The sequence below is a fragment of the Apostichopus japonicus genome, chromosome 15 (assembly GCF_037975245.1).
Source record: "Apostichopus japonicus isolate 1M-3 chromosome 15, ASM3797524v1, whole genome shotgun sequence".
NCBI lineage: Eukaryota > Metazoa > Echinodermata > Holothuroidea > Aspidochirotida > Stichopodidae > Apostichopus > Apostichopus japonicus.
The window spans coordinates 29,121,303-29,149,268 of NC_092575.1; the positions used below are offsets into that span (position 1 = coordinate 29,121,303).

A 27,966-nucleotide genomic window follows, 5' to 3' on the forward strand; every position below is an offset into this window, starting at 1 on the left:
AGGAAAGAGATACATTATTTCCAGATCAAGAGATTCAGAGGAATTAACCTGTGGAATGGTCTCAAACATTTAGTTTTCAGCAAAATTATCCCCATTTGCCAGGTTTGACTGTAATTGAAAGAATTCTTTTTTGAGTGGAGTGGTGGTTGAAACTAGATATTCATAGAGACGTAAACTATTTCCTTCTAATTCAAAGTGCTAAAATTACTTAGTTTTAATATTTTAACCATGTTCATACTCACTTCATAGTTACGCTAATGTTTTTAAACAACAAAGATTTCAACTTTGCAAAAAGTTGAGCCTTCAACCACAAACTGATCTGAGAGTATTGTATTACAGCTATTACAAATTAAAGAGATAGTATGTTATCATGCCAATTCCCACTGGTTATCTTGATTTTTCTTCATACTGTACATGTACATTATTTCATATTCTTTTCAACAATCCACTGCTTACTTTAATAGCTAAATAGTTCAGATAGTATAGACTAGATTGCTACAGTTTAATATTGTAAGGAGCATTTTAAATAGTAAAGCTCTTTTAATGAAACCACCAGGTTTTTCTTTACACAAAAACCAGGCACAACAAGTCAATTTTTACAGTAGGCACACTGGCACAATAGAGTAGAACTCTGTAATAAATGTATGACACAATGACAATTACAAGGCAGAACAATTTTTTAGCTCACAACCAGTGCTTAAAAGATTAACTTCAATATGGCCAAGGCAAATGTTTGAATTATGCAGAATATTTATTTCAGGTGTTGGGTGAAGTTTATAGCCAGTATATATTACAGTTGTTCCAACATGTCATATCAAAAGATGTGATTTATTTCCTTTCCTTTGCAAGGGATTAAGGAGCTCAAAGCTGTGAATGAAGTAATCAAAGAAGGCGTGAATGAAGTAATCAAAGAAGCTGTGAATGAAGTAATCAAAGAAGGCGTAAAGTGACAATAACAATTAAGTCATCATGTAACCAGTGTATTTACTATAGTATATTCAATGGTGCATGCACAAGTTTGTCATATACACAATGCACTGTGTTCAGTATGCAAATTATACTGGAACTATACATTCATGATTAGATTGATCAGATTGATTAGGTCATTCATTCTGTGTGATGTGTACTGCAATATGTGCTGGCATGTTGTGTACCATGCTGTACAGTTCTGCACTGCTGCCAAGCAAACATGACAGTTCAGATAACATGCTCATGTACAGTAAGTAAAGCAGGCCTAGTACAGTAGTGTGACATATAAAGCCTTCTGTATTACCCAGCTCTACATTCAGTATGTGCTGGCATGGTAATGTCCAAGTACTGTATAGTTAATGTACTGCAGTCAGTCCGGGTTGTGTGATATTAACCTACTTGCAGCTGGTGCTTGTAATAGATATACCTCCCTCTGCACACTGATACACTGTAATATGATACTTACCTGTTGTTCATATATGCGGCTTCTGCCTTTGTTACTCTTCCTCTTATGGCCTTGCCCTCCTAGAGAGTACATCATAAAATAAAGATACCATATCCACTGTACCACAAAAGAAGTGTTTAATCTTATTTGAATTCTTGGCTATCTTGGGTGGATCGATAACATTACATGGTAGCAGTGGTGGGATAGAGCTTCGTCCATCATAACTACATTTGCTAAAATTAACAGAACTCTTGACTGGCTCTCTAAGTTAGACTGGGCGTCGAGGCAGTAACTGCACACCCAATTGTGATAATTGGACATTTACGAAGTACATACTGTACACCACCGGGTGCAAAAATGAAAACAAAAAATGTCTTAAGGCCTTTCGGATATTGTTCCAATGCGAAGGAATCCATGTAAGAGAGCCCTTATACCATCTACTGTATGTCCCCAATGAGGACTGAACATAAATGCTTCATTTTACTGACACTGAAACTTAAATCAGAGTACATTGCATTGAGACAGTGCCTGTCTCTACCGTTGGTGAGAAGTTTTGTTATTAGCGGAGGCCATTGACTCCTTGCACTGCAAACGCTGCGTGGAGAAACAACGCTCAGATGCTGGAACCTATTTCTATGCTGAGATAAACAAGAGGGAAACTCCATAGCCTATGGAAAGGAATGTCTTAGAACAACAACAACCAGGATAAACAAGCGAAAAAAATACTGAGTGGTTCAGAAATGATATCCTAACGTAATTAAATATCGAAAAACTGGCTTAAAAGCCCTACTATTTTCATATCTCAATGTTTAATCTTGTGTTAACATTTATGTGTTCTATACATTAGAGCATTGATGTAAAAGACAGTAAGCACACAAATTCTTCCTAAAAAGTATCAAGTAACTAGATATTCTAGAGAAGAGAAACAGGCAGTTCTACTACTAGCTGCATGAGGCCAGCATAAGCCAACCAATAGCCAGAAGCAAAGGTTTTTGGTTACTTGCGTTATATTCATTTATTATTGCTAGTCAAACTATTTTGGGGCAAGTAGGTGTTGGAAATCTATTTAAATGGAGGAATTAACAGAAATTGCAAACCCTTTTCTGGATTGAGCATCCAGTGACCTTCCGAGTGCTTTTCAAAATTTTAAAAGCACACTCTCAGCTAGGAAATTTTTAGAGGGCGGGCCAATTTCATAGGTTTCGACGATTCACCGTTACTCACGTGACACGGTATTTGTAATATACTGCCAGTGTACAGTTTAAAACCTGTATGTAAATATACGTAATATATAGCACAGTTTCATGCAGTGGTAACATAACACACGTAACGTGTATATTACGGCCGCGTTGCCGCGCTGTTGAGGTGGAAGGCACAGGTTGCTTTATTGTGGGTCCCGATTCCAAAACGATGAGCGACAAAACGGGCATGAAATGAAAAGTGTACTTGAGCTGGTGCTACGTACGTGGACTGGGTCTCCAAAAACGATATAATGGAACAGAGATCGGGGATCGACAAAATGACCAATGCTACCTTCGCGGAGCATTTACTGGCATGGCAGATCATACGAGAAGGTAGGCAGTAAATTATGCTAAAGACTAATGTTATATATTTACTATTTAGGCTACTGCATACTGTTTTCCGGCCGAAGTGTTTGATCTACCGTAGGCTTCCTTGTTATATTGTTCAATAGATCATGCTAGCTAGGCCTACTTGTACTACAAACTAAGGCAACTCATACACCGAGAAACATAGGCTAGTACAGAAGTAGTTTAGTCAGTTTTGCGAAGTTTGGAACACTGCGAAGTTTGGACACCCCTAAGAAATACATGATTTCACGATGAGACAACCTACAGCAAGAGCCAATTGCACGAAAAACTACGAAGCTACAGTTATTTTCTCTCCAAAATGACCCAACCATATCAAGTATAGTTTCAGGTGATTTATACTGTGAGATATAGTTTTGGAGTGTTCTAAAGCTTAGGTGTTCGAACTCCGCAGTGTCCATGCTACTGCAGTGCAGGCTGCTGTACAAACTGTAGCCTAGCCTAGGCCGAACATTTCATGAAGTGTTATTTATGCTTTTCTACTTATATTCGCCTACTAATGTAAATAGCTCTATTTCTGTTTCTTGTTCTCTCCTTCCAAGTGGTTATGTAATAGGTATGCCTATACTCTTCCACAACCTGTGCTCATTTTCCCTTGTATAATTAGTAGTGAGCCAGTGGCAACAGTACTTTCTTTGTTCTGCCAAGTTGCTGGTTTTAGTAAACATCTTCTCTTCTTACTTTCTTTTCTTAGATAAGGGATGCCTTGTCTTGGTTGTTTCAGTTTTAGTGTAAGCATTTGTATGCAGATTTAGTCTGTATGTTTAGCTCTGATTGGTTCTAAGTGTTACTCTTGGTATCTAGGGTGTGTATAGCCAATCAGAGGTGTTAAAAGGGTCACATGTTGTTACCCTGTGGTTTAGGAGCTTCCTCCAAGGTGTTTTAGGAGGGAGAGGCAGTTTGGTTATCAGCCAGTCAACAGGGCCTGTTTGTATATTAGCCACCCTTGATATCATAGTCTGTACACTACAGTATACATATATATAAATAGTTAGAGAAGCTGTCTATCTTGTGCTTAAAGAATACATATATATCTACATAAATATAACTTTACTGGAGGATTTAATTGTTAATTAGTGATTTGCTGTACGTTTGTGAACATTATTCCATCGTTTATTTAATGGATTATATGGAACTGAGAGCTGTGTCCTGCTAGTTGCCATTTTGTATTTGCATATCTTTTACTGGGACGTCGCCTACTCTTTAACTTATCTTTTACCGGGACTTCGCCTACTCTTTAACTTATCTTTTACCGGGACTTCACCTACTCTTTAACATATCTTTTACCTGGACTTCACCTACTCTTTTACGTGGACGTCACCTACTCTTCTACCTATCTTTTACCTGGACTTTACCTGCTCTCCTTGGGAAGAACATTTCTTTGGATATATATATTTTATTGGAGTATTCCTGGACCTCTCACTCCTATCTATTTTCACTGTCCAAGTATATTCACGGAACTCTTACTACTCACCTTCTATTTCGTAATTTCCTGTTATCGGACATTCATCATTTATTAAACCTTGCATCACCGTGCCTACCAGTTATTCTACTACATTGCTGTGCCGTGCTGCTGGACTATACAGACCCGCCCGCCAGATAAGCTCTATCTCTTTTTTTTATTAATGTGCACATACATGTATTAGTCTTGTGGCCACTTGACACCCCTAGTTGTTTATATCAATATCTCTAGTTTTCATTGTTAATAATTGTGTAACAGTAAAGAGTACTTTCCCAAGATTCTTTATGTTGCACACATGTGTGACCGAGCAATATAACTATTTTCTATACCTAACAGCCAGTCTTACTCTTGTTTTTAGCCTGTTGTATTTGTTATACAGTGGTCAGTTGTCCTCACACATCGTGACCACTAGGGGGATTCCCAATAATCTTGTTGTACAGCTAGCTGCTGACAAGAACCCCATATCCCGCAACTCTTACACTAAGCATGATCAGTATGGAAGTTTGCGGTATCATGTGTTTGGTTTATGATTTTGGTAGCTCTGCAAATATGAATACGACTTAGCCTACATTAGTGTAACATGGATTTGGTAGGGAGATCTCCCCACAAGAAAATTTTGTCTTTTTTTTTGTCTGAGAATGGGTTCTTAAGTGGTGAAATAACCTCAAATCTGCTGAGCAACTCCAAGATGAATTAAGTTACTGGCATTGGGTTCTTTTACTTTTTTTTAAGTCTAATATGCATAGGCTTGGGTATTTACTTTGCTTCACTTGTTTGTCAATCCACATAGCCACTTTAGCTGTGGATGATTCTCCACTTGCAAAGAAAAAATGTACGCATAAATTTAAACTCTTTCTATCCCAAATTAGAGTATTGCCTATAATACTCCCAACTTTGCAGAAGTAACTTAAAAAAAACGGTAGCAGCTTTTCCTGGTAACTGTAGTGTAAAGTGATATAACTAAGTTTTCCAAATTAATTCAAAACTCAAAAACCTTCTCAGTAAGAAGCTACACTAGCTCTACAGGCTCCTTTGTTGAATTAGTGAAGGATAGTAGATATTGTTCACATATTTATGCATTCATAACATGATAGTTTGCTATCATCGTTGTTTAATCATAAAATCAAGGACAACATAAACAAATCAATGTCACCAATAATTGTGAATGCCACCATTTTATGTTCGACAAAATTTATCACATTTAATTTAAAGGATACACCATGCATGGCACATTGACGCACATATTGTAGTTGTAATAACACACCAAATATGCGCTTCATCGGACATGACGCACCATTCCGGGGGGTCAATGAGTCCGTCTTACAATAATTGATAATTTCATCATCAATATAGAAATTTAAGACATTTACCAAAATATAACAACATCATAGGCTTCATAGCTCTACACATAATCTGATCATGCAGTTCTAAAAATTATACAAAATGAAAATGATACTACTGATTTGTGAGAGCACTAGAGTGGTGCTCATAATATACCATATCATGTTTCTATAGTATCTTTTAAACACTTCATTGTTTAGGGCACACCTGTAGAATATTCCGTAATTTTTAGTCTTGGAAATAAGCAAGCCTAGCTATATTTTTGAAAGCAATTATGCATCCCTGAACATGATGATATTTGGTGACATATTAGTGTATGAGCAAGCCTACTGGGACATTGCCATTGTAACATCAAACATTCAAACGTTATGACATTTAGTGTATGTAAGGTATTAGTAGATGAGTTATAATACTGCAGGTGTATACTACTAACATAGAAATAAGAAATATCATAGAAATTGTTGCACATCACTAGTTTAGGTTTGCACTAGATTAGTAAATCAACCATTCTTGAATATATACTTGCAGAGTTGACACTATACATACTGTAAATCATAAAGCAGATGTGATGAATTTATGCTGCCAATAGCAAAGTTCTGTAACTAGTAGTGTAATTACTGTTCTGTGTTTGCAAAATTGATTTGAATTGTTGACTATTTAGTGAAGGGCAAACTGTGGTATTCAGTAATTTATGTTGGAAGTTATATAATTCACTATGTCAGGGATTTGCTCACACTGGGCAGCTGTTCTGAATGCCGCCCTGCACAAACAGTACTGTATTTAACCTTTTTCTCCCAGCATTTTTTGATGATAATTTAATAAGTTTTACCATAACTAAAATCTGGGAGAATATATGGCACAGAATAGGAATATAGCACCACCTAAGCATACTTCATGTGCAAAATTTGTCCATTTGGGGGGGGGGGGAGATACCCCACCCATGAAATCCCTCTCCCAGGGTGTGGATCACACTACTGCCCAATCTGTCTGGCACTCAAATTTTCATGAGCACTTCCCTGCTATGTGTAAAGTATGCATTCTGATATATTATTAACTTTGCACATCCCTGTATTATTTGTCTTTTTCAGTTGAAGGTGTGTGCCCAATTAAGAAACTCTAGAGGTTGGTATCCAAACTGATCAACCAGAAAAGATAACACCAGTTCCTCAACAAAAGGCTATGCCCAACAGTGGCTGATGCAGCAATGCACTCCAGCAGCTATACCCCAGTGGAGACTGGTAATTTTTTGATGTACATACTGTAACCATTCCATGCTGTAAATAAGTCTACATTTGAACTACTGTAGGTCTGCAGTCTACTACTGTAGGGCTGTACATGACTAACCAGATTTAGGACATTGGACACATTTATTCATTTATTGTATTATGTTATATTAATGACATAGACATGTAGTGCTAAATATGGTGCTAATACAGCCACTGGATGTCTGTAAATGTGAGGGACCCAAAAATGTTCAAGCCCCACAAGTCAATGATAACAGTACCTGTAGTATTTTTCCTTATCTCTGAAAAATAAAGACATTTACCAATCTTGTAGAATGTGCTACCTACCTGTCTGAAGCAGTTTGTGTTCAAAAATTGCACATTTATTCTTTTCTTTTTATGTTTTCTTTTTATGTTTCATGATGATGTGGCATCATTTGTACATACAGTACAGTACTTGCACTGCTTAAAGATAGTTACTCTTAACTGCCTATACTGTAGTTGTCATCTGATCAGGTTGTCATGTGCATATAGTTTCATATCAGCAAAGACATTGAAATTTTTGGCAAATTTTGAGTGTGAGCTATATTTCTAGTTTAACATGTTAGGGGCATCATTAAGGGGTCTACTTTCACCCAGATTTGAACAATAATTTTTAGTTATTACAATGAGTGCAAGTTACAATCTCAGTGAATAAACAAACATAACATTTATGCTGCCTCCAACCCAGTTACCTTGGTGTAGTGAAGTGAAATTTTGTTGTGTACACCCGTTTAGTATTTGCATGTATTATGTAATATGCCGTAATAGTCAGTTTGTAGCGTTAGTTGTATACACGTGTTTCTTCAGTTCTGGATACGGTGTTGTATGGCGAGCATCGTCCCTGCAGAGCTCCGGGGCATCGCCTCGTTATCCCTTTCATATTTTGGTCATATTTCACATAATCTTGGGTCGTCAATAGCCCAGATTTACCTGTATCTTTACTATCTTGAGTCAGGAAGGAGATGTCACCCTTCTCAGAGACAGGATGCCTCAGGTTTTTGGATGGTTTGACTTCTGGCTCGAAGTCGCTGGTTACCAAGATGGCGGACCTACTATAGTATATAGCGAGCTGGCGAGAGATGGAGTTTCTTGATGTCCGCGAGCGTGGAGAATTCTTGTTATCCGCGAGCGAGCTGACTCCAGTATAGTAAGGGATTAAGTCATACATATTATTATTGTTTTATACTGCCGTACGTAACCTTATTATTTAAATTGAATCGTAGTTGTAATTGTTGCCCCTCTGGCTAGGTTGTACTTCACCGTACAGAGTACGTATGTTAGGTTGTGTTTTGGACCTTGATCTTATGGGTTTTAGTGCGTTGTGTACACTGTGTAGATCAGTGGTTGTGTATCGTTAAGCACATGGGTGCTAGTAGTATTGTGTACCTTTATACTGTAGAGTGACAGTATCGGTTAGGTTGAGTTTATATACAGAGAGTTTATATACAGTCACGTGAAGTATACAGAAAGTAATTGAAAGTTTATTTAGTGTATTGTACTGTATTGACAGTTGAGTTGTATTGATTATTATTTTATTGTACCTGTATTTCAGTATTGTACTGCTCGCAGTGTAAAGAGTGTACGTATTCATATTTTGTATCTTGAACATATTGTTTACTGTTGTCACTACAGAGTTGTCTCAAGAGCTTGTCCTTCTAATCTTAGCCTTTATGGATAGCTATGGAGTGCCAAGTCTCTTGAGGTTGTGGATTCGGAGGAAAAAATTCGCAACGTTTATTATTATTTATGCAGTTTATTTCATAATGTTCATTTTACATTATTCTTGATACACTTTATACATTTTTATACTGTATTGTACAAGTGCAATGTCGTATTGCAGGGTGATATTATTGAGTATTTATTTGTATCTGTGCACTTTTCATAGGTTGAGTATAGGTTTTTCCCCGAGTTAAGATAGTTAAATAAGAGTAAAGAGACCCTTAAGCCATTTATCATACAAAGCCATTTTATATTGTCATGTGTCATGACGTATTCTTCATTTGTATATTTTCATATTTCATAGAGTTTGTAATAAAAGTCAGTCGTTGTTTCAACGCAAGAAAACTCTTGCCTCCTCATTGATCGCTTATGAGTTCGAAGCGTAGGACCCTAAATCTGGTAATTTCCCCCGCCATCCGCGGTTCGCTTCAATGGTGTCAGAAGTGGGATGACGGCTTGACTTTTTGTTGCATTCTCATTCATTGTTTTCATGTTTGTAGTTGTTTCTGTACTGCCGGTACAGCGGGGAACTGTTCAGGTTTATCCCATATTGTATTTTACTGTTTTACAAAATTTCTTGTATTTTGTTTTCATTAATGACAGTGAGGTCATATGTCATTAATTGCGGGGAACTTGTAGTGAAGTGAAATTTTGTTGTGTACACCCGTTTAGTATTTGCATGTATTATGTAATATGCCGTAATAGTCAGTTTGTAGCGTTAGTTGTATACACGTGTTTCTTCAGTTCTGGATACGGTGTTGTATGGCGAGCATCGTCCCTGCAGAGCTCCGGGGCATCGCCTCGTTATCCCTTTCATATTTTGGTCATATTTCACATAATCTTGGGTCGTCAATAGCCCAGATTTACCTGTATCTTTACTATCTTGAGTCAGGAAGGAGATGTCACCCTTCTCAGAGACAGGATGCCTCAGGTTTTTGGATGGTTTGACTTCTGGCTCGAAGTCGCTGGTTACCAAGATGGCGGACCTACTATAGTATATAGCGAGCTGGCGAGAGATGGAGTTTCTTGATGTCCGCGAGCGTGGAGAATTCTTGTTATCCGCGAGCGAGCTGACTCCAGTATAGTAAGGGATTAAGTCATACATATTATTATTGTTTTATACTGCCGTACGTAACCTTATTATTTAAATTGAATCGTAGTTGTAATTGTTGCCCCTCTGGCTAGGTTGTACTTCACCGTACAGAGTACGTATGTTAGGTTGTGTTTTGGACCTTGATCTTATGGGTTTTAGTGCGTTGTGTACACTGTGTAGATCAGTGGTTGTGTATCGTTAAGCACATGGGTGCTAGTAGTATTGTGTACCTTTATACTGTAGAGTGACAGTATCGGTTAGGTTGAGTTTATATACAGAGAGTTTATATACAGTCACGTGAAGTATACAGAAAGTAATTGAAAGTTTATTTAGTGTATTGTACTGTATTGACAGTTGAGTTGTATTGATTATTATTTTATTGTACCTGTATTTCAGTATTGTACTGCTCGCAGTGTAAAGAGTGTACGTATTCATATTTTGTATCTTGAACATATTGTTTACTGTTGTCACTACAGAGTTGTCTCAAGAGCTTGTCCTTCTAATCTTAGCCTTTATGGATAGCTATGGAGTGCCAAGTCTCTTGAGGTTGTGGATTCGGAGGAAAAAATTCGCAACGTTTATTATTATTTATGCAGTTTATTTCATAATGTTCATTTTACATTATTCTTGATACACTTTATACATTTTTATACTGTATTGTACAAGTGCAATGTCGTATTGCAGGGTGATATTATTGAGTATTTATTTGTATCTGTGCACTTTTCATAGGTTGAGTATAGGTTTTTCCCCGAGTTAAGATAGTTAAATAAGAGTAAAGAGACCCTTAAGCCATTTATCATACAAAGCCATTTTATATTGTCATGTGTCATGACGTATTCTTCATTTGTATATTTTCATATTTCATAGAGTTTGTAATAAAAGTCAGTCGTTGTTTCAACGCAAGAAAACTCTTGCCTCCTCATTGATCGCTTATGAGTTCGAAGCGTAGGACCCTAAATCTGGTAATTTCCCCCGCCATCCGCGGTTCGCTTCATTGGCTATGAGCCTGAATGTCTCTTTTGCAATTAAAATCAAATAAATCATATCTTGGAAAAACCATTTGAACAGGAACATCTTTGTGACATTTCTGTCCTCACACAATGCCATAAATATGTCTTTTTTCCATTTTCATTTCACATTACAGATGTACAGAACATCCTTTAGAGGAACAGTACAGAACAGCATAGAGTTATGGCATGATGGATGTTTTGCAAGCAGATAAAAGGGTTGGAACTGGAAGTATTTGTGTTTGGATTGTTTCATTAATAAATGTGTGCTTCTCTACTTTACGTAAGATGATTGTCATATTTCTTGTTCTCCAGTGAAAGCTATGGATTTGCATAGTGAACGTTGTTAACATGGATACGGACAATTTTGAAATAGCTGATGTCAAAGCAGTTTCTCAGCTTATAGTCAGTTGGGGTAAAAAAAAACAAGGGGGTAGTTGGGGTAAAAAAAAACAACCCCTTTTTATAGAAGGGGAATATTTAGCTAAAGTTCCAATTTATTTTGGGTGATAGTCCTATATGTCTAGTTTATTATTATATAATTTCTGGAACTCTATGTCACTTCGCTGCCAATCACCGCTTCATCGAATCAAGCGAATGCTTAAATAGCGAAATTTGAAGTTTGTACCACATATTCGAAACTTTCTCCTGCATACCCAGCTTATATGATGTGGAGATTATTCCAGCAGTTACAGCATAGCAGTTAGTGATATTACACTCCCCCATGGTAGAATTACTCCAACTTCATTCATGCTTCATGGGGGGCCCTTGTTTTTTTTTACCCCCAAAAAATGATGCGAATGGGATAAAAAAAACAAGTACTTTCCGGCTCCAATGTACTCCCTATTTTGCCCAAATGGATACATTTTTCCATAATGCTGATTTTTGAGGTTAGGCAAATAGTTTTCATGTCTGTCATGTGTCAAAAATGTTAAATAATTGGGCTGAAGTAACTGAAATTGGCTCAACTCTAATGCTTCTACTATATGACACCACATTTGTGTAGCATCATATACACACTGTACAGTATGAATATGGCTGAGCATGACATATGACACAAGCCATCCATAATTACGAATTAAGACAATTTCACAATTTTTTTCCTTTGTCATGTAAAGGTCGTAGCTCATACTTAGATGTAATTATATGCAAACATGATTTTAAGATACATTCATGTAGAAAATATCTGTTTTCTAGCATTGTTTTTTTTTTACCCTGGCATTGTTTTTTTTACCTAGAATTAAGCAAATTTTGGGGGTAAAAAAAAAAAAACATTTTTCGCAAAAAACGACACTTTCCATTTACAAAAAAGTTATTTTTATTAGATTTTCTCTAAAAGAATCCCACTCCACACACTTGAACATTGGAACCGAAACAATACCTCTTAATCATCAATTTTTAGAGCAAACTTTAGGTAAATTGTTTTGTTTTTTTACCCCACTTGACTATATTTAAATACCATACATCAAGGACACAAGAGTGGACAATGGGAGTAACAAGTATCCAGAATGTAGATATCACAAGGCTTCAAGACAATTGAACAAACTGTACCATAACAGACAACAACAAACATGGTGTCTCAGTAAAATGAAGTTACTAAGTTAGTGCAATGTATCATAAGAATTTATCTTCTTCATGGTGTCAAACATTGATTGTTGCATTCAGTGTGTAATGTATCCTTCTCCTTTCTGTAGTATTTAGCACTGATTTGCATGTTCATTCATAGTGTAAGTAAACTACATAATTGATGTCATCAAAGTTACAACTGTGTCATATTAATTAACTAAATGATTGAATATTGGTTTCACTACATACTTGATTGTACACTATTTGGCTTTCCATGATAGCAATATCTGATCTGTTAATTACTGTAGTTTGTTCAGTCATACCAGTAGTTCTAATGTGACATTTATCTTGGGTTATTTATTGTTGGTACAGAATAACTTGTCTCTATTTTGTATTGTGTGAGATCAATTTAACATAGCATATATTGTGATGTCATAGAGTGTTGAAGAGGTACTCGAACTTGCAGCTAGTAGTGATAAAACAGTTCATTCAGTGCTCTCATGATAACCCCAGTGGCAGATGGAGATAGTGGCAGATGGAGATGTTTGAAATGCAGGGGACATTATAGGGTCTTTTGAAGTTTTGGCAAAGTTTTTTTTGCATGTAAAGCTGCAATCATGGAGAAGTTCCACAATGGAGGCATGGCGTCTCCTAGCCTTATTTGGGTATATGTCCTTGCATTCCGTATTTGGAACACGGCCCTACTATTGTTTGTATTGCTAATTCTAAAGTTAGGTAAGTCAGTATTGTAACATGTTTTTATTTTTAACACATTGATTGCATCTGTACAGTTCTATACATTGAGTTCAACTACAATAACCATGAGCAGGGAAAACTTACCACTATTTAACTTGCATTTCTTAATGTTCAAGTGACCATATTCATACTCTAACCAAAGCATTTCTTCCATATTAGATAGTGTTTATCCAGAGTAGGTTACAGGATATTTTCAAGGTGGGCCATGTAGTATTGGCCCCAATTTAGCATGCTATAATTGCTAGAATATTTAATATGTTCCTAGAGGTCTTTACTTTCCAAAATGTTCTAAGGCATTCTAATTGAAAGCATAAGATGCCTGAATGTCCCAGTGAGGTAAATTTCCTGGAAGGTGGTAATAAACCAGTTTCAAAACTTTGACCAAAGGTAACCATATTTGAATATCTGGTTTATTTGGGGCCAATACGGCATACTCTGGTCGAAAGTTGGCGTGGAAGCCACCATATGTTTGTAGTAATGCAGTAAAATGAAGTAAAGGCAGCTGGAGGAGTCCAGTTTACCCCTGTGCCGAAGGTTATTCATCTTTTGGATTTTTTGGGAGAACACTTTAACCTTCCCAACCACAGAGCCCCAACTGACCCGCAATTCGCAGGTTGGACCTGCATTCTAACACCCAAACCCCCTGACCCACGCAAGCGTCCCAAAAACCTGCATTGTAATTGACAAGTATACATAAAAAAATTGCATCAAGTTTTTACTTAGCAACCATCATTTCTTTAGCATTTAGCATAATAGAGTATAAAACCTCCTTTACATCATCATTTGAACCTCAAATTAGGCTATATATATTTCATTTCATTGGGGCGAGCAGCGAACATTTTCATGCCACAGGTAAGAATCAATTATCACCTACTATTCAATTTATTGATGTTACACAAAAAAAAATGCATATTTCTCAGAAAATTTTGGGTGACAAAAGCCTTTCTAGGTGCCACCATTTTACATGTAGGGCCTTGTAGGCATCACCAGGATTCCAAAAAGGGGAGGGAGACACCCCCCCATATACCCCTCCCCCAGGACGGCAATTCGTGGCATGGACCAGCATTTGCCTTCTCAAGAGTTGGGAGCTATGCAACCATACCATTAACGACATGTCTCTATAGGGGATTGAATCCTTAGGTAGCCGTCCTGAGCTAGTGCGAATCAGCAGAGAGAGGTTGTGAATGCTACGCCTTTGCACCATTCAACCTCATGGGCTCAACATTCAGGAAGGACATGACTAACTTTTCTTCATTCCCCCTCCTCCCCTGGCCCCCCCCCCATTACTCCTCTTCTCATAGCTTTTTCCACCCATTTTTTTCTTCACACTTTTGTCTTTGTCCTTCTCCAGTTTATTCCTACCCTTTCTCTCAATCCTCTCTTTGTCCCTCCACTGTTTATCTCCTACCTCTCCTCTCCCCTGTTGGTTTTTATCTTTCATTCTCTCCATCCCTTGTCTACTAATCCCCTTACATCTATCTCTTTGTGTTCATCATGCTCATTATCCTGTCTGTATTATGTGCACACATTCAGTCACATGTACACGACGAAACTATTCGCATTTTATTTCTTCAGCAATTTCTCCAACAAAAATAGGCAGCACAAGATCATACGGCCCATATGACTCCTCCCATAACAACTACCTGCTCATAAGCTGGTATAGCGTTTTCCCAGCAGTACAATATGCACTGTTCATACAGCCAATCGAAAAATTGCGTCACTCGCATAGCGCACAGTACAATTACACAGTATGCCTATAGGTTACGCAACACTGAGAGGCAGATTAGAATCTCTGAACTCTGATACCTTCGCGGTAACGGTACCCATTTGCGTATGCTGTTTAAAGCTAAGGATGAGAATGCCATATTAAAGAAATGAATATGTTGCCGCTGTGAGAAGAGGGCAGCATTGGTTTTATTTTTTAATCGGGGAATACGTTGAGACAAGATTTTTGATTTAAGCAATTTCCTAGCTGAGAGTGTGCCTTTAAGCATTATTGTGGACTGATCTTTGCAGGCCCATTAGGGGCAATGTCTGAAAAGGAAAAGGTTACATTCATTCTCTTGTGGCATTCAAATTATCAATTCATGGGATCTCCAGGATGAAGCAAAAGGGAAGCCCCAAAAAAGTGTTTGAGAAATTTACCAAACATTTTGAACCAAAAACAAATTTCCGACTGAATTGATACTGGTCATTTGTAATGATAAAGGCAACAATCAACTGAGTCAACAGATGATTTTATCACCCAATGCAAAATTCAGGCCAAGAAATGTAAATACTCAACTGATATATTAAATGAGAAAGTGATAGAACAACTGATCATAGGGACAAAGCACAAACTTGTGCAAGACATTCTCCTAGCAAAGGACATTACACTAACCTTAGATGGAGCCATAGACATAGCCCCCTAACCTTAGATGGGGCCATAGACATAGCTCCCTAACCTTAGATGGGGCCATAGACATAGTCCCCTAACCTTAGATGGGGCCATAGACAAAGCCCCTAACCTTAGATGGGGCCATAGACATAGCCCACACATATGAGGCAACCATAACAGGGCCAAATCATGAAAGTGTGGAAAATGTGGGTTGCACCATACAGTAGGCGTAGCGACAGTGTCCTGCCCATGGTACCACTTGTAGAGCATGTGGCAAACCCAATCATACTGTTAAAACAAACATAAGCAGAGATCAAGGTCAAAATCCAGGAGACTTTTTAGACCAAAGGGATTCACAAGGAAACCAGTGGTGTAACGATGGGCCTGGGGGCCCCGGCCCCTGGCTAAAAGGGGCCCCTATCAGGAGGTCCAAGTAAGGGCGTCAGCAGAAATGTTCACAAGGGGGTGGGGGAATGAGTAGGTCATGTAGGTGTAACACATTACTTGATACTATGTAAGCGGAGCACCGCCATCAGTTGGCGCGGAGCGTACCACGTTATACCAACACTCCTAAATGGTCTGAAAAGACACTTCTCGAGCGTTCAAGTTGCATTTACATATTTTAGTTTGAGATCTCATGTCTTAGGATTTTGACTTTCAATATTTTCAGTAATGCATTATGGGTCCGTTTGCCCCTCCCTGCGGACGCCCATGGGTCCAATGTCTAAGGATTTATGCAGGATCAATGCAGAGGGTCTTGGTTTAGAACATTTGAATTACCATTCAGCATTTACACATTGTTTCCAGCTGACAAATATGTTTTAATGCTAAAATGCATCAAGAGAAATGACAGAACAATACTATCAACATAGCTATAAAAATTCTTTGTAACTATATACCATGGAATGAGGATTGAGGAATTTGACTTTTGAATACATCTCACAAGTTGTATTCATGAGTTGGAAACAACACTCAGTCTTGCAACAGTTTTTCTTTCCCAGTAAAAACGGGCCCTCCCTATCCTAAGAGGTACCCTTTTCCTGTGCATCAGTTTAGTGGGAGCCCCCTTTTGGTCTGGGCCCCTGGCTCAGCACTGTCCGAGCCCATAGGAGTTACACTACCGGAGGAAACAATGATCAAAAGGATAGTAAATGCGTAAATCAAGTATCCCAAAATTCTGCACAAGTTAGCCCAGCTACCAATGACAGTTTACAGCCTAATTGACAGAATTGATCACAAGACTGGTAGAGCTGAAGTGGTAGTTAACCTTAATATTGAGATGCCAAATACAACAAATCAATGTAAGTTGAGAGCAAAAGTGGACACAGTTGCTGAGGGGAGCTTGTTACCATTACAAACATTTAGAGATATTCCCAGAAAGGCTAGATTTCCCAGAAAGGCTAGATTACAAGGGTCACCACTTGCCTGGTCTCACATTTGACCCAATAACCGCTTTAATATGAATTCATCCCCATAACCTCTTTGATATGAATTCATCCCCATAACCTCTTTAATATGAATTCATCCTCATGACCTCTTTAATATGAATTCATAAAGTCAGCACCAACAGAGATAGGTCACATCTTTTCACTAAATACATCTAACTAACATGTGTGACAAATATCCATCATTCAGTTGTTGAGTTATCGCTGACCCAACAAGTGTCACAGCCGCAAACAGACCCAAACGAAAACTGTTGATAATTGTCTCACTTTCTGTTAAACCTTTACAGTAAGTTCCTAGTTCTATTATACTTTTTAAGCAAAAGTCACCCAGGAAAGAACCTGGGCACAAAAAACCAAACTACCGAACGACTGATCCGCTCTCAGCCCCAGTCCCCTTGCATCAGGCCTGTGACTGTGTGTCATGTTTCCTTGTTTAGGTATATGAGTTCTTTCAAACAATCAAGCAGAACACAGTCGACGTAGAGTATTAACAAATAACATGTTATCGTTTATTGCGTTACATCATGCTGTACAGGACAGATATATAGGACGACATGTCCAAGGTTACTTGTTGACAGATGGAGAGATAGGGTGAACAAGGACAAGCAGACGGCATGCTTTAACTTATATATCAATATGCAAATACACAGCTCATTAGCATACAGGTGCAGATTATATAACGTAGTGCATCGTTTGCACACGTACATATGAATGCATATTCAATAACATTACACTGTGTAATCATCGTCGGGTGTGCATCACCATTCCCCTCGAAAGGGAACAGATACTACACATGATCTTAGCCAAATGGACGAGCTCTATATATATATTGTAAAGCTGTTACTGTAAAGTTGTGGAGCTATGAGAGGTCTGTGTGGAACCATAGCAGTAGTTAAACCTCTTTGGAATTATATAGGGATTATCTCTCCTTGCATTAATTAGACCAGTTGTAATTGTTGGCAGATTATGGCTTTTGAGGCTGCTCCTGTGGATAGGCATGTGGTATCAGGCTTATCCTGGGATTGTGATGTACAGTACAGTAATACATGTGATATTTTCTAGGGATACTCATGTGATCACATTCATCTCTGTAAAGGAGTACAATTGTTTGGGGATGGTAGGAATGCACTGTAGTACTTGTGTATTATGTTGAGCTAAGTTGTAGGATAAAGTTTATCATTTGTATACATCTGGTATTTCCATGTATTGTTAAGGGATTTATATAAAAGGCATTACCAGGGAGGGACAGGACAGTCTACTCTAGTTGCTGTTGGAAGAAACATTCTTGATGGTAGGATTCAGGGCCATGTAGCCTCAAGTTTGTACAACACATCCAGTACAACACACTCAACCTTACTGTAAGAAGTTTTCTTTTCAATATCTGTGTTAAATGTACAATCACCTCTCTGGAATTATGTTGTGTTCATTTTCATCATCTGGCCAATTACAATACTACATCTAAGGCCAAGAACCATGAGTCGGCTGGCTGGCTCTACTCACAGAGGAAAGTGTTATATAGTAAGAAGGAATGTAGTTTGTGGATCAGTTAAAGAGGTTATGAATGGATAAAAAATTCTTTATCATCGTATTCTGTATACTCATAGCTTTCCAATGATACCCAATTTGTGTCAAATGAAGCTTGCATCCTCGAGGAATAAACGATAAAAAATTTGAGGGTAATTAAAACTTTCGAAAAATTGTTGTATTTACGGTAATGCGGCGTGACGTCAGTCGAGGAACTCAGCTCACTTCCGAGACGCTATGTTTACATTCCCGTCGGAGAACACACAACATTACACTATTGCAGCTCTCCGTAGTAATTGAGATTTGGTGTTTGGAGTTTTGTTTTTACGTAAATTTATCTTGTTACTGTTAAATATGCCGAGCCGATATGTGGTATCAGGTTGCTCCACCACAAGTAGGTTGCTCCACCACAAGTAAAGACGGATTTCTATTGCACGCTTTTCCAACGGATGACAGAAATCGCAGAATTTGAACACGACTCGCTCAAAACACTACACATACACACCGTTACGAGTGCCTGTAGGCCTTTACTGTTGCCAAATTACTTGTTATGACCATAGCCTAGGCCTCCTTGATACAGCAAATGACGATTTTTGTTTGGTTAGTTTTGCACAAAACTTAAAGCCAGTTGGTTTTAGAACAATCACTACTAGATCTGCAAGTTCTTTTTGTGGTAAATCTGGCGTTGTGTTGTGATTTTTCATAACAGTTTGATGATACAATTACACGGGCTAGCCTGTTATACAATGTCTATTAGTTAGGTCTAGTGCGATGTTACCATTTCTACTATAGGGTTGCACTGTACAGAATGTCACATTTTCCTTGCACTGTAAGATACAAAATTCTAGAAGCTTCGCTACAAAGTTAAGTAGCAGGATCATCGACATTCATCGACAGATAATTTAAATCATATGAAGGTCTTAATAACGGTGGTTTTGTTTATGCTCAACCAACCAGTTTCGGTTCATGGTCGTCCAACCATTCTGCTTGGCGATCTCGGCCATCGGGATCGTTTTACAATTCTTCTGCAAGGGGCTCAATTGATAGGGAAAAACACCGATATTATCTTCATCACCCTCAAAACTATTTCCTCCTCTTCTTCCTCAAGAAAATAATTTTCGTCAAAGCTTACGAATGTCCTGAGAGGTGAAGTCCTATTTCCTCGGGATCGGAAGATTCGGGAGAAGACAATTGATGAGAAGAGTGTTGTGGTTACATGTAGTAAACTGTATAACGCAGTATCGGTAAACAGCGGGGAGTCGGCTTTGGCTGAAATGGTTCCTTTGATGACGTCAGGGAACTGCAGTGGGCAGCTTTGCTTTTTTTTTTACGAGTGGCAGCTCAAGAGGTCTCTAGGGGATACTTTGACAGAGAATTTCTGGCGTTTGAAGCCGTATTTACGGAAAGTTGTGCATGGGTGGTGTTGTATTAATTCCAAGACATGAAAATTTTCATTTCATAACCTCTTTAAGTGTCTTTTGTTACAGCTCTGCTTCAGACTATTGTTTGGTTAATCAAGTTGTGTTGTTAGTGCGTGTTACCTTTCAGTAATCTTGTTTTCTGTATATGTACTGGGTACAGTTTTGAGTTTTCCCTCAGTCTCTGTTATACTCTTGTAGAGAGAACAAGTTGTGTGCAACAACAGGCTATAATATACTCAGCTGTCTCATGCATCCATTCTCTACCTCTCTCTAACACAAACATGCCAACCTGACTGCATACTGTAGGTTCCTTTGCTTCCAGCATGGAACCAAAATGGAGGAATAAAATATTTTAATCCATTACATTTGCTTTCAAGATTAAAATCTCTCTATTTTGCTCCCAAACTTGAAACCATGATGCAAGTTACATACTGTATATTGTACAATACATACAGTAGTGTACTGCAGTTAACTGCACCTTGATTGCTCTTATCCGCGAGTGTTGCTCTTTATGACTTGCGGACAAACATAATGGAAGATTTCAGACTCTTGTGGTCAGGTACTCCCAGTTACTACCTAAAGGTGCAAAAGCTGGTGCAAAACTAGTTATTTTGATAAAAATAAGTCATGTGGTATCACACAGCAAACGGTTAAATGGTGAAATTGCTATTACAATCACAAAGATGAATAGATCTAGCACTTTTTGTACACAGGAACCAGTATTCATAAAAGAAGAAATTCAGAGCTTTCCAAACCACTACATGATTCTTCACTTACATATACATACCAGGGCAACTTCTTAATGGTGAATCCAAGACAACCATATCTGGACTTTGTCAGGTGGACGACTAGTTCTTGCCATCTTATTCAGATTGCATTGTAACTAAATATCTCCAAATATAGTTAAAATGATTAGTTGGTTTCACCCACCATCAATTTGAAGATACTGAAATAAACAAATATAATGGTATGCATATGATCCCTTAAAGAAGAAAATACTGGCCCAGAGCTGTTGCTCTATTCACCAATCCTACTTACTGTACACATCTTTTCTATATATTTTGGACAACCAACTTTACTGTTATGACAACCAAAAATTAAAACATGGTTGTCCGAGGGACAACCACAATTTAAGTCCTGTAAAATTTGCCCTGCAGACATATTGTACCTTTGATTCCTTACCTTGTCCAGACCCTCCAAGATTGAGTGCATTTCACATGTGGCTAGGATACCAACTCTATGCAAAGCTTTGGAGTATGCTTTACTGCCTTCCAAATCGGCTCTCCACATACGTTTATCAAAAGATATAGAAGCATTGAACTTCTCCATCAAAGGATCAGTAGCTCCAGAAAATCGGCCACCCCACAATTTTCCTGATTTCTGAATCATAACAAGAAATCAAAAGGAACCAAATTTAAAGTTAGATCAATATTCATCTCAAGTAAATTTATAGACATGTTGTACAATTCAGATGGCCAACCAAAACAGCAAAGTGTAGGTTCTAGGTTGAATGTATTTGCCCTCTAATTAGGAAACTGTTCCTTGTACAAAACTGAGAGGATAGTTTGCATAGTATACATGATAAACCGAGTATGCTTTTGCCTCAGTATGATTAATGAGTACTTGAAACACATACATGTGGCAAAAAAGTTAAATGTTAAAGTTAAATGGTTGGTTTCAGTAATGATAGCACATGCTGTAGTGCAGTATGTACGTAACTCATGGGCGTCAATCCTGCGGGGACAGGGGACACGTCCCCCACATTTCGATGGGTGGGGGGACACACTATTAATTGTCCCCCCACACATTTGGAAAAAGAGTAGTGTCGTGGCTCTATTTGGCTAGGGCTAACACAAAGCAGGTTTAATATCATCGAATACATTACAAGTTCAGTTCTATGAAAAGTGACCAAGATTTTTCACATCGGTAGACCTGCAACTTTGTCTGTTTGTCGCATCGAGTGAAATTGAGATTGAAACCTCAGGCTGTGTGCGGATAACTTTGCAGAGCCAGCGCCTACAACTAGTGCAAGAAGTATGCTCTCTTTTTGAAGAACCACGAAAAAGGGAACTTTTGAGTGTTGCAACCTGTAAATGACCGTGTGACCACATTATCACAACCAGTACGACCACAGAATATGATATTAGAAAGGTAGGTAGTTTTTAAGTATTATCTGTTGTTACCTGTAAGATTCTTGAAAATAGGCCTTGAATTCTTAGGTGTTTTGCGGGTACTGAATAGGTATTGTGTTATTCGACGCGACTGTAACAACAAACAGCATGAAACATGAGCTATGTCGAATCGGTCTGCTTTCTAAGTACAGTAGCATACTTGTTCCCCGAACATTCAGTCCCTCATAATCGTAGGTCATATTGTAAGCCCAGACCGTCTGAGAGACTTTAGCGAAAACAATGCATTTCAGTACATTAAAGAAAGGTCTTCGAGAAAGGTTTTTATAATGTTATTTATGGAGTCCTTACAAGAGCGGGACTCTAACCCTTAACCCATCTGTCCAACCCGGTGGCTAACGCGCTCAGCTTCTATTAGAGCCTTTCTGGACAATTACAAAGATGTCATAGACGCATTAGGTACAGCATCAGATGCGTTCGGCACCAACGTAGCATCCAGAGCCACAAGAATGATGAAGTGTGTCTTCATCTGTCAGTTGCATTCTCGGATTGCTGGCTGCTCTGCCAATCAACCAATGCCTAAAAAAAATTTAACAGAGCTCTGCAAAGCTCCTTAGTCTGCCTTTCTTTCGAGGCCAGTTCCAGTCATAGTCGGTTGAAGGGTATTGACAAATATTCAAGTGGATGAATCCAACGGTACAGGCTATGTTTGGTGAAGTCAAAGCTCTCTTATTTGCTCCTAGTCTTCCCTGCCAGTTCCACGGAAGCCGAGAGATCTTTTAGTGCTTTGAGGCATTTGGAGACATGGCTACGGAGCACCATGACTCAACATAGGCTGAACCATGTGATGGTGTGCCATATTCACCGCGAGCCTCTAGCCAAATTGAAGCCTGAGGAGTTAGCAGAGAAGTTTTTTAGTTCCTCGGATTACAGAGGCCGCATCTTCAGGCGATTCCAGTAGAAAACTACTGCGCTCCGTCATTATCATAAGAGATAGCACTTTATAGCTGCAGCCAAAGCCTGTACATATTTGTTGTTTAGTTGTAGATGGTGTTTCAAAGACGGTGCCCATTCCCTAAAGTTGGGGAAATAAAATAGGGAGCATATTCCATGGCAGCGCATCCCATGTTAACTTGTTGATAAGTGATACTGGAGTGAGAACCCAGTGAGAACACTGGGTACACAGTGGACCTTACACAGTACGCTCCGACCAGAATTCATCCGATTACCAGATGCAGATCCACCTAGCAACTGAGGTAACTTGCGTGAGGACTCCAACGAACAACCACTGATTTATTTTGATGCCTTCATCACTAGCCACCCCTCCCATGGGACCTATTCTAAGTCTGACAATACATGCGCATGTGTGAGGTCCTGAAAATATAATTAAAGTGGTTTGTCTTGCCATCCTTGTTTCAAATTTCATAGAAATGTATTCTCGTAGACCTAGCAAAACATTTAAACTAGCACAGTCCCATTGGAAGTGTGTCACGGGTGGCATTACAAGTCATTGGTGGTTTAACATGCTGGTGTATGATGACTTTTGGCCAAATTTGCACTAAGCTGACTATTCAAACTCGGATGTGGACTGTGCCTAATTAGTTAGTTCTTTAATTAGTACTTGGCGTATGAGGAAATGCACCATTTTGTGGTATGACCCCCAGTATGCCAAGTCGAGAAACTCACATGCAGTCGGGGCTGATATTTTCCCTCGCCTACAGTATATGTCCGGGGACATTTTGGGACATCGTTACTATAGGCCTAATATATCTGAGGCCCTGGGGTCATTCCTTGGTGCAATTAAATGTGCCCATTTCGAAGTAAATTTATTCACAAATTGTTAGTTGTCATGGGTCCGAACATATGAGTGGTATTCTATCCTAAAACATACAGTAGGGCAAAATGGGGCTGGGGTTCCAGTTCGCCGCATCATTTGTCACCTTGCCCTGGGTTCTAATGTTCATGTCAATTGGCATCACTAATAAAAGAAATAATCCACCAAAAATGAAGGCCACATGAACTTTATTGCAGATTTCCTGAGTGACGAATTTGTAATTTTCTCCCGAAATCATGCAACAAGATGGCCGCTATCCAGCATGGGAACTGCCATCTCCAGCAATCTGGCAGGTATTGAAATCTGAAATTTTCTTGGTACTCTGTGAGCCAACCGATGGTGGCGCTCTGATAAATTTGATAGTTCTTACGGCCGGAATACTCAAACGATTAGGTCCCCCCCCAAGTTTCTTATCCGATTGACGCCCCTGAAGTAACTTACAGTATGGCTGCATATTCTGGTAAAGATTCAAAGTCCACATTTTATACCTTTTTTTGCTGATAAGTGAAATATGAGAAATTGATATTGCATATGTTATAAAGGATAAGTCTAAGTAAAAATATATTTTGACTAATATACGAGAAACATATTGTAAACATCCTGGTGATATCAGAGAAACATATTGTAAACATCCTGGTGCTATATAAGAGAAACATTTATTGTAAAGATTCTGGTGATATCAGAGAAACATATTGTAAAGATCCTGGTGTATATAAGAGAAACATATTGTAAAGATCCTGGTGATATCAGAGAAACATATATTGTAAACATCCTGGTGCTATATAAGAGAAACATATATTGTAAAGATCCTGGTGCTATATAAGAGAAAAATATATTGTAAAGATCCTGGTGATATCAGAGAAACATATATTGTAAAGATCCTGGTGCTATATAAGAGAAACATATTGTAAACATCCTGGTGCTATATAAGAGAAACATATATTGTTAAGATCCTGGTGCTATATGAGAGAAACATATATTGTAAAGATCCTGGTGCTATATAAGAGAAACATATATTGTAAAGATCCTGGTGCTATATAAGAGAAACATTGTAAAGATCATGGTGCTATATGAGAGAAACATATATTGTAAAGATCCTGGTGCTATATAAGAGAAACATTGTAAAGATCCTGGTGCTATATAAGAGAAACATTGTAAAGATCCTGGTGTATATAAGAGAAACATATTGTAAAGATCCTGGTGATATATAAGAGAAACATATATTGTAAAGATCCTGGTGCTATATAAGAGAAACATTGTAAAGATCATGGTGCTATATGAGAGAAACATATATTGTAAAGATCCTGGTGCTATATAAGAGAAACATTGTAAAGATCCTGGTGCTATATAAGAGAAACATATTGTAAAGATCCTGGTGCTATATAAGAGAAACATTGTAAAGATCCTGGTGCTATATAAGAGAAACATATTGTAAAGATCCTGGTGCTATATAAGAGAAACATTGTAAAGATCCTGGTGCTATATGAGAGAAACATATATTGTAAAGATCCTGGTGCTATATAAGAGAAACATATATTGTAAAGATCCTGGTGCTATATAAGAGAAACATTGTAAAGATCCTGGTGCTATATAAGAGAAACATATTGTAAAGATCCTGGTGCTATATAAGAGAAACATTGTAAAGATCCTGGTGCTATATAAGAGAAACATTGTAAAGATCCTGGTGCTATATAAGAGAAACGTATTGTAAAGATCCTGGTGCTATATAAGAGAAACATTGTAAAGATTCTGGTGCTATATGAGAGAAACATATATTGTAAAGATCCTGGTGCTATATAAGAGAAACATATATTGTTAAGATCCTGGTGCTATATAAGAGAAACATATATTGCAAAGATCCTGATGATGGAAGAGAAACATATTGTAAACATCCTGGTGCTATATAAGAGAAACATATATTGTAAAGATCCTGGTGATATCAGAGAAACATATTGTAAACATCCTGGTGCTATATAAGAGAAACATATTGTAAAGATCCTGGTGATATCAGAGAAACATATTGTAAACATCCTGGTGCTATATAAGAGAAACATATATTGAAAAGATCCTGGTGATATCAGAGAAACATATTGTAAACATGCTGGTGCTATATAAGAGAAACGTATTGTAAAGATCCTGGTGATGGAAGAGAAACATATATTAGGCAAACCCAATGAAGCACGGACTACTGTACGTGCAGTCAAGGTTCTATACTATATAGACTTAGGCTACACAACTTTTATCGCACACATAGAGTACGTGGTAAAATTTTGCATTCATGACCACGTATGGACTATACTGTAGGTTGTACTGGCTTACACTACAGACAGTGCTAAGTTTAGTAACACCTCCTAAATGAATTTGTGGTGGAAATGCCTTGGGCCTGACTCATTGACGGGTTCTTTTGGTATAAGACTGATACCAATACTTAGATAAATGACAACATTTTCTTAAATTTGATGTGAAAACCAAATGGTTTTAATCAGTTTCTAGTTTATTGCAGTGCCTGAAGCATGAAGCATTGAAAAACTTCATTTAGGTTGATGGAAAATTGCCTGAAATTAACTGTTTACATTTATTTCGTTTCTTCATTAACAAAATGAAATTCTAGTGTTTCTTAACCATTTTTGATAGTTCAGATAATATATTTATGCCTAAGCATTGATATAACAGCTCCCGAAAATCATCATTTCTAGCTCATTAGACATTAGTATTTAATGCCCTAAATGAGTATTTTTTGCTGTATGACCTCATGAAGTATGACCTCACAAAGGCAATTTTCCAGCCGCTGCGGACTAACTGAGCACTACTTTGGAATGTTTAAACAGGAATGCCCTGACCCCATTGTTATTAAACGTTAACCAAACCCTTGTCCATTAATTTATCATCAAATTTGATATCATTATTCATATTACTATAAAACTGAACAGGTACCACTCACTTAGCCTTACAAATTTGTGTACCGAAACTTCATGAACCTGGCTTTCGGTTGGCACCACTGTGTACTGTAGATCAGTGGTTGGCACCAGGTCATCTGATGCAATTTAGTAACTTAGGCTACAGTAAATGTAATGCCAGCATTGGTATGTACTGGTAGGCTAGTGAAATAATGTAAGGTGTTCAGGTGAGTCTTAGTAGTTTAACCAGGCCTATTTTTAACGCGGCATCTGTCTGCAGTGAAAGTTGGACTGAAAAATATCTCACCTCCATCTGCGACATCTTGAAAAGCTGCTGTATATTGTTCGTGATAGTGTAGTGATTCTTCCAGTGTATGGAACGCAAAAAGGGCAAAATAAAAAATCGGTTATGTGCCGACGCTAATCAAATAAGCCCAGCATAACAGTTTTTTCTACCTTTAGCAAAGATCAACACCAGGAAAGAAGTGACAGATCAGTGGAACTAGATGTACACAGAGCCGTATATTGGCTCTGGATGTACATGAGGAAGGAATCCATTAATCGTCTGTTAAAAGCACTGATTTGTACACTAACAGATCAGTGGGTAAAACCATAGAAATGGAAGTAGTTCAATTTATGAAGAAGAAAACGCTGGCAAGTTGCAATAGACATGTAATAGAGGAAGAGCCGACCGAAGATGGATCTTTTTCGGTAAATTACAACTACAACCTAACCACCAAACACTACATAGATCTTTCTACATTGAATCCATTTTCTAATAAAAAATATAAAAATATGTACAAATGCGTCTTTGGAGGAGCCCATAAATTTTTTTGAAAGAAGTACGAAATGGGATCGTTGATCGTTGAAGCCGACTACCACGTACAAGGGGCGGCTGGTCAATATGATCGTCATCGTTATCGTCATTCTCGTCATCATTTAAATTTTCTCCCGTTAGCATTCATACTGCAGTAGAATGTTTCATCAACTTCATTTATATACCTTACCAATTGCGAGCAGGCACATTTCAAAGACAGAGAAGTCTCAGAAATACTCTGCTGTTTCCGAGAGACTCTTCACCTTGAACCTACTAGGACTCTGAGATATAT

The 27,966-nt window shown here is 38.1% G+C and overlaps 1 protein-coding gene and 1 long non-coding RNA gene across 3 annotated transcripts in view; one reads left to right on the forward strand and one right to left on the reverse strand.

Moving 5' to 3' along the window:
• The window catches only part of LOC139981003 (argininosuccinate lyase-like), a 58,892-nt gene extending 31,567 nt beyond the window's left edge, over nt 1–27,325 (reverse strand). The window contains exons 1-2 of one of the 2 annotated variants that reach the window (XM_071993095.1): nt 27,165–27,325; nt 21,180–21,377 (exon numbers count right to left, since the gene is read on the reverse strand). In XM_071993095.1, coding sequence (XP_071849196.1) covers nt 21,180–21,377; nt 27,165–27,179 — 213 coding nt within the window. In that variant the 5' untranslated portion in view covers nt 27,180–27,325. The remainder of the gene's footprint in view (nt 1–21,179; nt 21,378–27,164) is intronic. The other variant, XM_071993096.1, reaches the window with a different exon arrangement.
• Nucleotides 5–14,486, forward strand: LOC139981014 (uncharacterized). The gene is made up of 3 exons (XR_011797762.1): nt 5–3,522; nt 4,969–7,062; nt 11,046–14,486. It is a non-coding gene; the product is annotated as an uncharacterized lncRNA (long non-coding RNA).
• Nucleotides 27,326–27,966: the final 641 nt, after the last annotated feature.